This window comes from Drosophila kikkawai, chromosome 2L (assembly GCF_030179895.1).
Source record: "Drosophila kikkawai strain 14028-0561.14 chromosome 2L, DkikHiC1v2, whole genome shotgun sequence".
NCBI lineage: Eukaryota > Metazoa > Arthropoda > Insecta > Diptera > Drosophilidae > Drosophila > Drosophila kikkawai.
The window spans coordinates 23,258,309-23,270,190 of record NC_091728.1 but is presented as its reverse complement, the minus strand read 5'-3'; the positions used below and the strand labels follow the sequence as shown (position 1 = coordinate 23,270,190).

Below are 11,882 nucleotides of genomic sequence, written 5' to 3'. Positions count from 1 at the left end.
TCCTTTTCCATATATATTGTCAAATTTAACGCACTCTGAAATATATGGAAAACTATCAATATAAATTAAAGAGACGAGGTATCGGTGACCAATAATAATATATTCAAATTTTAAAAACTAATTTTTAAGGACAAGAAATGTCATTTAAGATGCCGTAACGATTGTAAAGCAAAAAAATAAAACGTATTGAAGTAACAGTATAAGGTGCTGTAAGTTCAAATATTTTGAAAACCTGACATATAGGAAATTTTATGAAACAAGTTTTGAGTTCCGGTCACCCGAAACTATTGAATGAGTATACTTCTTGGTTTAAAGAAGCTATCGACCTGTGTAATATGTAAGGTAAGTTAAACTTAAGTTGATAAGTTTTCCACCTTGATCTGCGTGGAAAAGATGTGAAAGTTCACCAAATTCGGTAGCTCCGCTCTTATAGTCGTTGATATCAAAGGGTTATCGACTCGCCTGGTGATACTGATCTAAAATACAATCTTTGCAGAGGTCTAGGGTCTAGCACAGTTGACTATTTGACAAAAAAGAAAATATATATAACTCCGAAAAGCAGGCCTTGAGAGACTGGTTTGTCACATAGGAATTCACTCGAAACTCCTCCAAGTTTTAATCGAACATTACAACGAAATAAACGAAACGAGCAAAAGTAAATTTCCCTTTTTTTTTAATTTCGTGAGTTTAAACGAGCGAAGAGCAAAAGGAGTTTTTAGTAAAAAACCTCTTTAATAAAAAGTGGATCGATTTCGGCGAGATAATTTGATCTTGGTTCGTAGAGTTGGGGTTCCTGCCTAGCTTTATGCAATTTTTAGTCTTATCGTTTCAGTGTCGACTCAAAAACCAGAAAACAATTTTATTTATCATGGCCGTCAACGTTCACTCCACAAATGTGACGACTGAGAATCTTTCGCGGCACGAAATGCTTGCATGGGTTAACAATAGCCTAAAGTCGGACTTCTCCAAAGTCGAGGAGCTTTGCACTGGTAAGTGAGTGCTAGAGTCGTCTGGAAAGCGATCTTATTGGGACGGACCCATTACCTTTGTTAGGTGCAGCATACTGCCAATTCATGGACATGCTGTTTCCAAATTCTGTGCCCCTAAAGCGTGTCAAATTCCGTACAAATCTGGAGCACGAGTACTTGCAGAACTTCAAGATATTGCAGGCGGGCTTTACAAAGATGTCTGTAGATAAGGTAGCAATTCAAACTTTTTTTTAACTATATAGAACTTCTTAAGTCAAACATTTTTATTTTATTTAAACATAATGACACAATATACTTTCGAAATCATGGTATGTGGAGATTTCTAGTGACATCTTCTCTTAACAATGGACTACCGCTTTTAGCAAACAGCTAAAATCAGTACTCTTGAATCGACTGCACAGACCTTGTCACTTAAGGGGGTTAACCCATGTGATGGTCTCAATAAATCGAACATTTATTTTGCAAAAATCGCTTCTAATTGAGTTTTTCAAAAACAAAATTTTGAGTTACACCTTTATTATTATTATTTTGTAGTATATCCTAGTTCATACGATGTCTGCATTCATCCAGATCATAATGCCATTAATATTTCTTTAATTGTAATAATTTTAGATTATACCTATTGATAAACTAGTCAAAGGACGTTTCCAAGACAATTTGGAATTTTTACAGTGGTTTAAAAAATTCTTTGATGCCAACTACAATGGCAGGGATTATGATCCAATTGCGGCCCGTGAAGGTACCGTTGGAGCCAGCAGCTACCGGCGAGTTCCTTTGACATCTGGGCGCCCGGCAGGGACATCTGTAGTGAAGCCCTGTAAGTAATTTTCAGTCAACAAGCTTTTATTCCCATAAAAAATTGACAGGCCAGTGAGATTCGCATATTATAAATCTATCTAAATATAATTTGTCGTTTCTGTAATCAAGTAGATGCCAGGGTGGTTTCACGCACTATTGACGCCGAAGTCACGGACACGGAACCAGATCAGCCCCTAGAAGGAATGGTCCAGTCAGGTGGCAATGATGCAACTGAGCAGTTGATAGAAGTGATGAAGGAGCGCGACTTTTACTTCTCCAAATTGCGCGACATTGAGCTTCTGTAAGTTGACCTGCTCTAGTCCTAAACTGACCGAACACCTGGTCTAAAGGACATAATCTCTTTCTTTCCAGTTGCCAAGAATCTGAGGAGACCAACCCGATGCCGATTATACAGGAAATTTTAGGTGTCCTGTATAAGCCTGCTGTAAGTCATTTCCATACGTTTAAATCTTTTGTTTGGCAATAATTTTCTTATTCCTTATTTTGGATTCAAGGACGGATTTTCCCCTCCACGCGGTACAACACCAGAGCAGGATGAGCATTAAATATGACTTCAGGAATAAACCACAAACTAATTTGCCGTATACCCTTACTCAAAGCCCAAGGTGTTGACATCTGCTGTTGTTATAAAACCAATGTTTGCTTGCTTATACACTACATTTGACTTAAAACAATATTACACTGCTGCAAAACATTTAAAATAAAATTAAATTAAATTAAAATAAAAAAATATTTATATATATACATAATCATTTAAATTGTATAGACGATGATGTGTTCCACATCACGATCGTTTGGGTTCCGCGGTTGACTGAGGAAGATACAAAAGTTATTTAGAGGAAGTAAACTGGGATAAAATATAAAACAAAAAAAATAAATTTTTTTAATCCGATAATTTCTATGACAGTTTGTGAAGAAACGGCATGGCTAGATCGCCTCGGTTGTTGATGTCGATCATGAATCTATCGACTTCATAGGGTTGGAAATGACTCCTTCACTGCGTTGCAAACTTCTGAATAATATTATAATGCCCTGCAAGGGCATATATACATACATGATAATAATAATTTTAATTTTTAAATATTCATTATTTTTATTATTACTAATTAACTTTTATATACAAATTAAAAATGAATATATATTTCAATTTTATTTTTTATTAAAAGTGAATATTAAGAATAATTAAAAATAATTCATTGTATAAAAAAATACATGTTATTTTATATTTTTTTTAACTTATAACTGTTACGATCCCCTCCTAATTTTCTAACGGCACACAAGTTTCTAATATTTTAAACGCCGCTCACGAACAGTCGTTTTAAACTATTTGCCTCTCGCTCCCTCTGACTGCTTTAAAATAGTATTTACCCTCTCCGTACCTTCCCCAAGAAATACCAAAAGTATTTATTTTAAGATTTCAATCCAGGTTTTATTTTTTGGTATATTTTTTGGCGGTCTAGCTTCGGTCACATTGTCGTGTATCGATTCGTAGCTGCGGAATTTTTCCAAATAGTTTTGAAAGCGCAAAAATGCGCACCAACGCGCAGGGAACTATGTAAAAACAACACCAGGACGAAAGATACTACCATGGAGATACCCATACAGGTGGCGGTACGAATTTACCCGCACAGGGAGCTGAAGGGTCTGGTTTCTCCCGTCGGATGCCCCACACAGGAGAAGGTGGTGGATAAGGAAGACGCGGAGCACCCCAAGGACACTGGGGAACGGGAAGGTGCAGGCGATGAACAGCCTCCCCAGATCGCTGACAAAAATGGAAATGCGGAGGAGGACCCCCAATGCAAGCTGGAGCCAGGGACAGACGCCAATGGCAATAACAGTGGGAATGCTACCGATTTTCGCGAATCTGCATACTGTGTCCAGGCCATTCCCATCAGTGCTTCCGCCTTGGGGTTGCCTAGCGCTCTTCCCGGCGGCGATCCCATGGACAACATTGCCGCCGGGCTCATCCAGGTGGGGCCCCACACTGTGCCCGTCACACACGCCCTGGCCAGTAGCAGCACCCAGGAGCAGGTGTACCACCAGACGGTTTTTCCCCTGATTGGCCTCTTCCTAGAGGGCTTCGACGCCTCGGTGGTCACATATGGCCAAAGCGGTCAGGGCAAGAGCTATACCTTGTACGGAAACGTAGAGGAAGGTGCTCAGATGGAGGGAAACGAGGGAGTTGTGCAGCTCTGCGTCCGGGACATCTTTGCGCACATCTCCACGCATCCAGGTTGGATCTGCTCGTAGATGTACTCCTATCATAAGCTAATCTATCCCTGTTTCAGAGAGGACATACGCCATCAACGTGGGATTTGTGGAAATCTGTAATGGCGAGGTCTGCGACTTGCTGGGCATGGGGAATGTGCATTGCACCAACGGCGGTGCTGTCTTCCGCTGGCTGCAGGCGGGACTTGCTGCCCGTCAGCCGCGGCCAGCGCACACGCTCTTCACGCTCACATTGGAGCAGCAGTGGGTGTCCAAGGAGGGACTACTACAGCACCGTCTGTCCACGGCCAGCTTCTGTGATCTATGCGGGACGGAACGCAGCGGCGAACCGCCCCCAGGACGTCCTCGCGATGGAGGCCTGCACATGCTGGAGCAGGTGGTCAGCACGCTCACCGATCCCGGACTGATGTACGGGGTCAATGGGAACATTCCGTATGGCCAGACAACGCTCACCACTCTTCTGAAGGACTCCTTCGGCGGGCGGGCGCAGACGCTGGTTATTCTGTGCGTGTCTCCGCTGGAAGAACACTTGGCAGAGACGCTGGGTAACCTACAGTTCGCCTTCAAGGTACAGTGCGTGCGCAACTTTGTCATCATGAACACCTACTCCGACGACAACACGCTGATTGTACGACCGCCCGAGCCCCTGCAGGTAGCAAATTCCGCAGCAGGACCCTTGTCTCAGGCGGGGGCGGGCGACCACTTTGGCCTGCAGTTCGCGGCCAGTCAGTGGTCCAAGTTGGTGACCAACGCCGAGGGACTGTTTGCCAAGTAATTAGAGTGTCCATCACTGTCGAGACCTTCGTTAAAGCTACCGTTTTACTTTAGGTTAATGGATTCGAAACTGATCGGCGATTTGGAAAAGGAACAGATCGAAGAGTGGCTATTCCTCAAGCAGGAGTGTGAGGAGTGCTTAAGTTCAACGGAGGCCATGCGACAACAGAAGCAGCTGGTGCCCATCCAGGAGGCCGAGGAGCCGGAAGACGTTAACTCCGAGGCGGCGAACTCGGAGCGCGCCAACTCGGACAACGAAAACGACTCTGACAACGAGTCGCAACGTCCCGATTTGGCGGACAAGCTGGAAGGTCTCATGGAGGAGTTTCGGGTCAAGACAGATGCCCTCATTCTGGCCAGACACGCGGACTATTTGACGAAGCATCCCAAGGCTGTTATGCACAGCCAAGACCACGACAATGACCCTCAGCAGCCGGCGGAGAAGGGAGAGGAACGCAAAGCCAGCATTGGTGGTGAGTGATTAGCTGGTGTAATCCCTATTAAATGTCTAAAACTTACGCAATTTATTTTACCAGGTCGCCGGAGGAGCATTCAACCAGGTGTCAGCCTAAGTACGGCAGAGCTGGCCATGCTGAATCGCGTCGCCTCGCAGCAGCCCCCACCAGCCCACAACGAGACTGTCGTCGATCCCCTGGAGAGCTCCTCGGGCGAAGGACTGCGCCAGGCTGCCTTGGCCGCCGCGGCCGCAAACGCCCCCATTGAGCAGCTGCAGAAAAAGCTACGCAAGCTGGCTGCCGAGATCGAGGGTAGGCAGCGGCAGCTGCGGGAGATTGAACAAACGATTCAGGTGAAGCGGAACATCATCGCCGAGCTGGTGAAGAACAGCGACACGCGCAGCCATGCCAAGCAGCGGTTCAGCAAGAAGCGGGGCAAGCTGGAGGCCGAGTGCGACAAGGCTAAGAAGCAGCTGGGCAAGGCTCTGGTGCAGGGCAGAGAACAGGCGGATATCGAGCGCTGGACCGCCATCATAGCGCACCTTGAGCGCCGGCTGGAGGACCTCAACTCCATAAAGCACATCGCCGGCGAAAGTGGCCAAAAGGTGAAGAAGCTGCAGCAATCGGTCGCAGAGTCGCGCAAGCAGGCCGACGACCTGGAGAAGAAACTGCGCAAGGAGGGCAAGTTGCGCGATCAGCTAGAGTTGGAACTGGCCAAATTGCGGGAATCTCAGGACGCCGGAAAAGCGCTGGTCAAGCCCCAGCCGGACTGCCCCGAGCAGCAAGGTCGGCAGCTGAAGGCAGTGCAGGCTAGGATCACGCACCTGAACCACATTCTCCGCGAGAAATCGGACAACCTGGAGGAGCAACCAGGACCCGTGCAGCAGGAGAGCCTCCGCCACGAGATTCGCAACCTGCGCAGCACTCGGGACTTGTTGCTGGAAGAGCGCTGCTACCTGGACAGCAAGCTTAAGCGCGACAAGGTGCTCACCCAGAAGGAGGAGCGCAAACTGCTCGAGTGCGACGAGGCCATAGAGGCCATTGATGCAGCCATTGAGTTCAAGAACGAGCTGATCACGGGACACCGCTCCATCGACACCAGTGATCGAGTGCAGCGGGAGAAGGGGGAGCAGATGCTAATGGCCCGCCTTAATCGTCTTTCCGCAGATGAGATGCGTACGTTGCTGTACAAATACTTCACCAAGGTGATCGATCTGCGCGACTCGTCAAGGAAGCTGGAACTGCAGCTGGTGCAGCTGGAGCGGGAGCGCGACGCTTGGGAGTGGAAGGAGCGTGTTCTGTCCAACGCCGTGCGTCAGGCGCGACTTGAGGGCGAGCGGAATGCCGTACTCCTTCAGAGGCAGCACGAGATGAAGCTTACCCTAATGCTGCGACACATGGCCGAGGAGACGTCCGCCAGCTCGGCCAGCTACGGAGAGCGGGCATTGGCCCCGGCTAGTGCGTCCACGCCAGCACAGGCAAGCAGCGACTTTGACTACGAGTTGGACTTTTACAAGGCAGCAGGCAACAGTCATGGCAAGGCGCTGGTCAAGGCGCCCAAGCCGCTACCCACCGGTTCGGCGCTAGACAAGTTCAAGGACAAGGAACAGCGGAGCGGACGCAACATTTTTGCCAAGTTCCAGGTGCTTACCAGGTACGCAGCGGCCGCTGCGGCTGGTTCCTCCGGTTCCACGGCTGAAGAGTCTACGGCTTTGATTGAATCAAGCACCACGACAACGGCCACAACCACAACGGCAACCACTACAGGGGCGGTGGGAAAGATCAAGGACAAGGCTTTGGTAAGCTTCAGGCCGGAGCAGCTGAAGCGTCTGATGCCGCCGCCATCGGCCACAAAAGTGACGCGTCAGAAGAACAAGATCATTATCCAGGACGCAAGCCGTCGTAATTAAACACGAATTTAATCATTTCCAGGAATCAGCGATAGGTTTATGCATTTATTGAGCCCTAGCCACTGGAATAGCACGCGACTTTTTCTAGATTCTAGTTATTTTTGGTGTAAACTATAGTAATCATGGGGTACTTAATTTGAGTTTTGTTTTAGAATTGAAGATGCTTAAATTTATGTTTTACAGCCCAAAGTGAAGTCTATTATTATTTGTATGTCGTACATGTTATTTGAGGGGTTATGGCTCGATACCTTTATGTCAAGAATACTCATAGATTGGACGTTAGGTCCAGACGAACTTCCTAGCCCGGGCTGGGATTTCGGGAACACTTTTCGTCCACAGTCATGATATAAATAGACTCGACACGGTTTTAACACAGACTCCTGATCTGGATAGCATTTATTTTACTTACAAACCTCTATACAGACATGAAGTAACTAACTATCCGTATTTAACTGTTTAAGACTTGACCTGCTACTTAAGATACTCGCAAGATAAGCCATTGAGAACCGATAGTAGAAAGCGATTATTGGACTGGAATCTCTTAAATGTACATAAGCAAAAATCGTTAGTTTATCACTTAATTTTAAATATTTTCGTTAGGTTTTAGGTTAAGTTGTAAACACTTTTGTGTCTTCCCTCAAATCTGACTTGACTCTTGTTGCTACCCAAAATACTCGTAATCGTTTATCCAAGTGTCAACTACCAGCAACTCAACCCAATGCATTTAAATAAACATACTCATACTCGTGCTAAGCGGTAATGCTCATAGTTCACCTAAAGTAATCAAAAGTTGAACTCTTTTTGGTTGTGCTTAATTTTGTATTATCATTTAACATAACTACAACTATTAAAATAACATAATCTTGTGGGAAATGTTTTTAACGAAATGCAAACCCAGGGTTCTAACAAAAAAGATTGGCGAAATAGCTTTTAAGCGGAAAGCGTTGAATGAACAAATAAATACATATATGAACGTAATTAATCTACTTAAAGTGTATTTTTATTGTCCCAAGGGTGGAATTTAAAATGTTGTTAACATAATTAATGTGGACATTCCAATGGTTTTTAGAAGAAAACTAGCTGACCCCCAGAACATTAATGAGTCCCGAGAGTACAAAATGGAAAGTCAGATTACGATTCATACAAATAATGTCTCTTATTACATACAATTATTTTTACTAGTTCAGTTGTTTAGTTTGTTCTGTTACGTTATATTTACAGAAACGAATATAATGATCAAAGCGAACTCACAACTTATTTCAACCAGATCAACTTACAATTTTTAACTAACTCAAAAATAAATAAAATCAATAACTAATTAAACAAGAAAGGAAGCTAACTTCGGCACGCCGAAGTTTGTATACCCTTGCAGATTGGTTTTCATATTTATATTATAAATTATAATGCCGAAAAAAGACACTAAACAGAGTTTCATAACATTTTACCTATACTTATTATGTTTACATTTTGACAGTTACAGTTATACATTCCCAGCTTTACATTTTCTCTACATCTACGGATCGCTTCTATGGCAGCTATATGATATAGTTGTCCGATTTTCATAAAATTAATACAAAAATTCTATAATAATAAGTAAAGCTCATATCTCAGAGTAGATGAAAATAAGTTGAAAAACAACGAAGTTATACTTTTTTCTATTACTTTCCCTATCGTTCCTATGGCAGCTATAAGATATAGTCGTCCGATGTTCATGAAATTTATACCAAAATTCTGAAATAATACCAGAAGCTTATGTACCAAAGTAGATTAAAATACGTTGAAAAACAACGAAGTTATAATTTTTTTCGATTAATTTCCCGATCGTTCCTATGGCAGCTATAAGATATAGTGGTCCGATTTTCATGAAATTTTTATAAAAATTCTGGAATAATATAAAAAGGCTATATTTAAAAAATGATGGAATAATATTGAAAAACAGCCAAGTTAAAATTTTTTTTCTAAAAATTTATCGAACATTTGTATGGCAGCTATATGATATAGTCATCCGATCCGGCCCGTTCTGACATATATAGCAGTGAGAGTATATAGAAGACTATATGCAAAGTTTCATTTAGATAGCTTTAAAACTGAGGGACTAGTTTGCGTAGAAACGGACAGACGGACAGACGGACGGACAGACGGACAGACGGACGGACAGACGGACAGACGGACATGGCTAGATCAACTCGGCTGTTGATGCTGATCAAGAATATATATACTTTATAGGGTCGGAAAGGTGTCCTTCACTGCGTTGCAAACTTCTGACTGAAATTATAATACCCTGCAAGGGTATAAAAAGAAAAATTATAAATTGTACAATTTTTAACTAACTCAAAAATAATTAAAATCAATAACTAATTAAAAAAGAAAAATGATAAAAATACATTATCAGTTTCATTACAATGGAGAGAATCGATGGTTTCCAGAGTTCTATGGCGCTCAGTAAGGAAAGAATCGAGTTCTAGCCACGACGGAATATCGGTTTTATTTGTTAAGGATTGCTCCCATAAGGAAAGCGTCAGCTTTGGAAGCTTCGTGGAGCACAAATAAACCAGGAGGCAGTCCCAATTATCCGTAGGAAGGCCGGACAGAGTTAGGGATGTGAGGCAATTTTGAATTGTATTTTGCAGCTCCTTCAAGGCTGCCGAGGACTCACGTTCAATGGACTGAATGTTCAGTAATTTCTTCAGTTGGCTGTTCACCAACGCGCGTTTATTTTCGAAACGCTCAGTTAGGTTTCCCCATGCTGAGCGGAAACCGTCATTGGTGAGTGGCGAATTGGAAACTATGGAATGAGCTTCACCACTAGTCTTGGCATTTAAATAGAACAACTTTTCTACAGGGGTCAGCGTAGGATTGTCGATATAGACCGCTGTGAAAAGGTCCCGGAAAGTCGGCCAGCGAAGATAATCGCCCGAGAAAACTTCCGTTTCGCACGGAGGAAGCCGACAGCCAGACGGAAAGGAATTTTGGGGCGCAGGAGGTTGGACTGGAGACGATTTGGAGGAGATCGTATCGATCTGTTCCATGAGCTGGGCGGCACACCGTTCGTAAATAAAATAGGAGTAGTCGTATTTTGCCTTAAGAGTAGGCAAGGTGTCCTCCGCGCCCTCTAACCCAACTGAAATCAGCTCTGAACAATCTTCGTACTCTTTCTCGACCTTATCCCATAGCGCTCGGACTTGGTCGAGATGGATTTGGCAAGAGTATTTGGATGGAGTGGGCGCTGCTGGATTGCAGACTCGGGACTCGAAGTGACAGACGGTCACAGATCAAAGTAAATTTGTCTAAAATTGAAGGAGCCATTCTGGATATTTCTTTATAATTTTTACTATAAATAGGTATTAAAATTTATGTGTCGAAGTTTGATTGGGAATTTAGGAACCAATCGGACTCGTAATAATTATTTTTGAAATAATTATTATATATAATTATTTGTGGAAAATTGTATTTTTCTCGTATGGAATTTAAATCGAGAATATTTGAATTAAATACGGAATTACGAAAATACGGTCACACTAGTGCGGATACGGAAGCGCACTTGGATTTCTAACTTAATTCGTTAGTTGGAATTTTAATATAAAATAATTTACAAATTATTTTATTGATCTGGACTTATGTGATTGACCGGTGTTGTATTTTGGAACCAATACGTGTGTATGTCTATTTGTGCACTTGTCGTATGCAAGTGCAAAATAGCGGAGATAAGGAGAGGCGGGAAAAATGGCCAAATATTGGAGCGTCGACTTGCAGACGATTATGTATGTATGTACATATGTAACTGCAGCTCAGGATAGAGCAAGGGAGCAAATAAACAAATATATGTACGAATTAAATCACTTTATAATTTTAGTAGCTGCGGACAGTTATTGTTGTAAATTTGTAAATATACATAAGTTTCGGAGTGAAGTGGACTGTATTTGTAGTATGTATGTAATGTGAATAAATGCTAGCGGGAACACAGTAAACGAGAAGGAATGAAGAATAATTCGTAATTGGAAAGTTTTACTGTGGCTTAGGCATTTATTTAAACAAACACTTTATGAATTTTGGAACCCGTAGATCTTGTATAGAAATTATTTGGATATAATTTCTCGATTTGGGGAAATGTCAATGTTGACAGCGATTGTAGTTTTGTGGAGTGGACTGTATTGAATATGTATGTAAATGTAAATAAATGCTAGCGGGAACACAGTTAACGAAGAGGAATCGAGAACTATTGGAATTAAATTCTCACTGTGGCTATTGCATTTATTTATTTATTTAAACACACACTTTTGGATTTCGGCACAGAAACACAAATGTCGAAAATTTGGAAACCGAATTATTTTGAATTTGGAATTGGAAATTATGCTGCCGTGTGTCGGATTAATCGGACTTGGATTTAGACAATAATCATACAGAGAAGTTAAGACGAATTGAGTTTCGCAAAACCTAACTGTATGACCGGCAGCAAAAATGTAATGGACTTATCTGGTGCGGTGTTAAAGCCACCGGAGCTGCTGGTGGATGAAATCCGGCTCGAAGGACCAAATGTTGGAGGGGGGGGGCTTTAAGCTGAAATGCACTCGGATAAATAATAACACGTAGAACTTGTCGGGGTTTTACGCGACGTGCGTCGGGATGTTTATTTAGTCGTAGGTAAATTGGTACTAAATATACAAAGGAAACTAATGCTAGGGAGAGCGGATTGGAAGCTCTAGGAC

The 11,882-nt window shown here is 43.0% G+C and overlaps 2 protein-coding genes across 5 annotated transcripts; both read left to right on the top strand.

Moving 5' to 3' along the window:
- Nucleotides 1-572: 572 nt before the first annotated feature.
- On the top strand, nucleotides 573-2,557 carry LOC108081306 (microtubule-associated protein RP/EB family member 1-like). 4 transcript variants are annotated; one of them, XM_017176394.3, is made up of 7 exons: nucleotides 573-774; nucleotides 851-989; nucleotides 1,054-1,199; nucleotides 1,602-1,806; nucleotides 1,917-2,088; nucleotides 2,160-2,232; nucleotides 2,303-2,557. In XM_017176394.3, exons 2-7 carry the CDS (start codon nucleotides 869-871, stop codon nucleotides 2,351-2,353), a joined length of 768 nt encoding a protein of 255 aa, XP_017031883.1. In that variant the 5' UTR covers nucleotides 573-774; nucleotides 851-868; the 3' UTR covers nucleotides 2,354-2,557. The 4 variants fall into 4 exon arrangements, with proteins under 4 accessions (XP_017031883.1, XP_017031881.1, XP_017031882.1 ...); XM_017176392.3 differs by having other exon boundaries at nucleotides 574-774; nucleotides 833-989; XM_017176393.3 differs by having other exon boundaries at nucleotides 574-774; nucleotides 819-989.
- Nucleotides 2,558-3,264: 707 nt separating this feature from the next.
- Nucleotides 3,265-7,929, top strand: cos (kinesin-like protein costa). Its single transcript, XM_017176474.3, has 4 exons — nucleotides 3,265-4,041; nucleotides 4,097-4,808; nucleotides 4,866-5,284; nucleotides 5,348-7,929. Exons 1-4 carry the CDS (start codon nucleotides 3,396-3,398, stop codon nucleotides 7,174-7,176), a joined length of 3,606 nt encoding a protein of 1,201 aa, XP_017031963.1. The 5' UTR covers nucleotides 3,265-3,395; the 3' UTR covers nucleotides 7,177-7,929.
- Nucleotides 7,930-11,882: the final 3,953 nt, after the last annotated feature.

Excerpts from the sequence above, each read along its gene's own strand:
- LOC108081306 (XM_017176394.3), top strand. The coding sequence starts at position 869 with ATGGCCGTCAACGTTCACTCCACAAATGTGACGACTGAGAATCTTTCG. Across the intron at positions 990-1,053 it reads AGTCGAGGAGCTTTGCACTG|GTGCAGCATACTGCCAATTC; the intron begins GTAAGTGAGTGC and ends TACCTTTGTTAG. Across the intron at positions 2,233-2,302 it reads GTGTCCTGTATAAGCCTGCT|GACGGATTTTCCCCTCCACG; the intron begins GTAAGTCATTTC and ends TTTGGATTCAAG.
- cos (XM_017176474.3), top strand. The coding sequence starts at position 3,396 with ATGGAGATACCCATACAGGTGGCGGTACGAATTTACCCGCACAGGGAG. Across the intron at positions 4,809-4,865 it reads GCCGAGGGACTGTTTGCCAA|GTTAATGGATTCGAAACTGA; the intron begins GTAATTAGAGTG and ends GTTTTACTTTAG. Across the intron at positions 5,285-5,347 it reads ACGCAAAGCCAGCATTGGTG|GTCGCCGGAGGAGCATTCAA; the intron begins GTGAGTGATTAG and ends TTATTTTACCAG.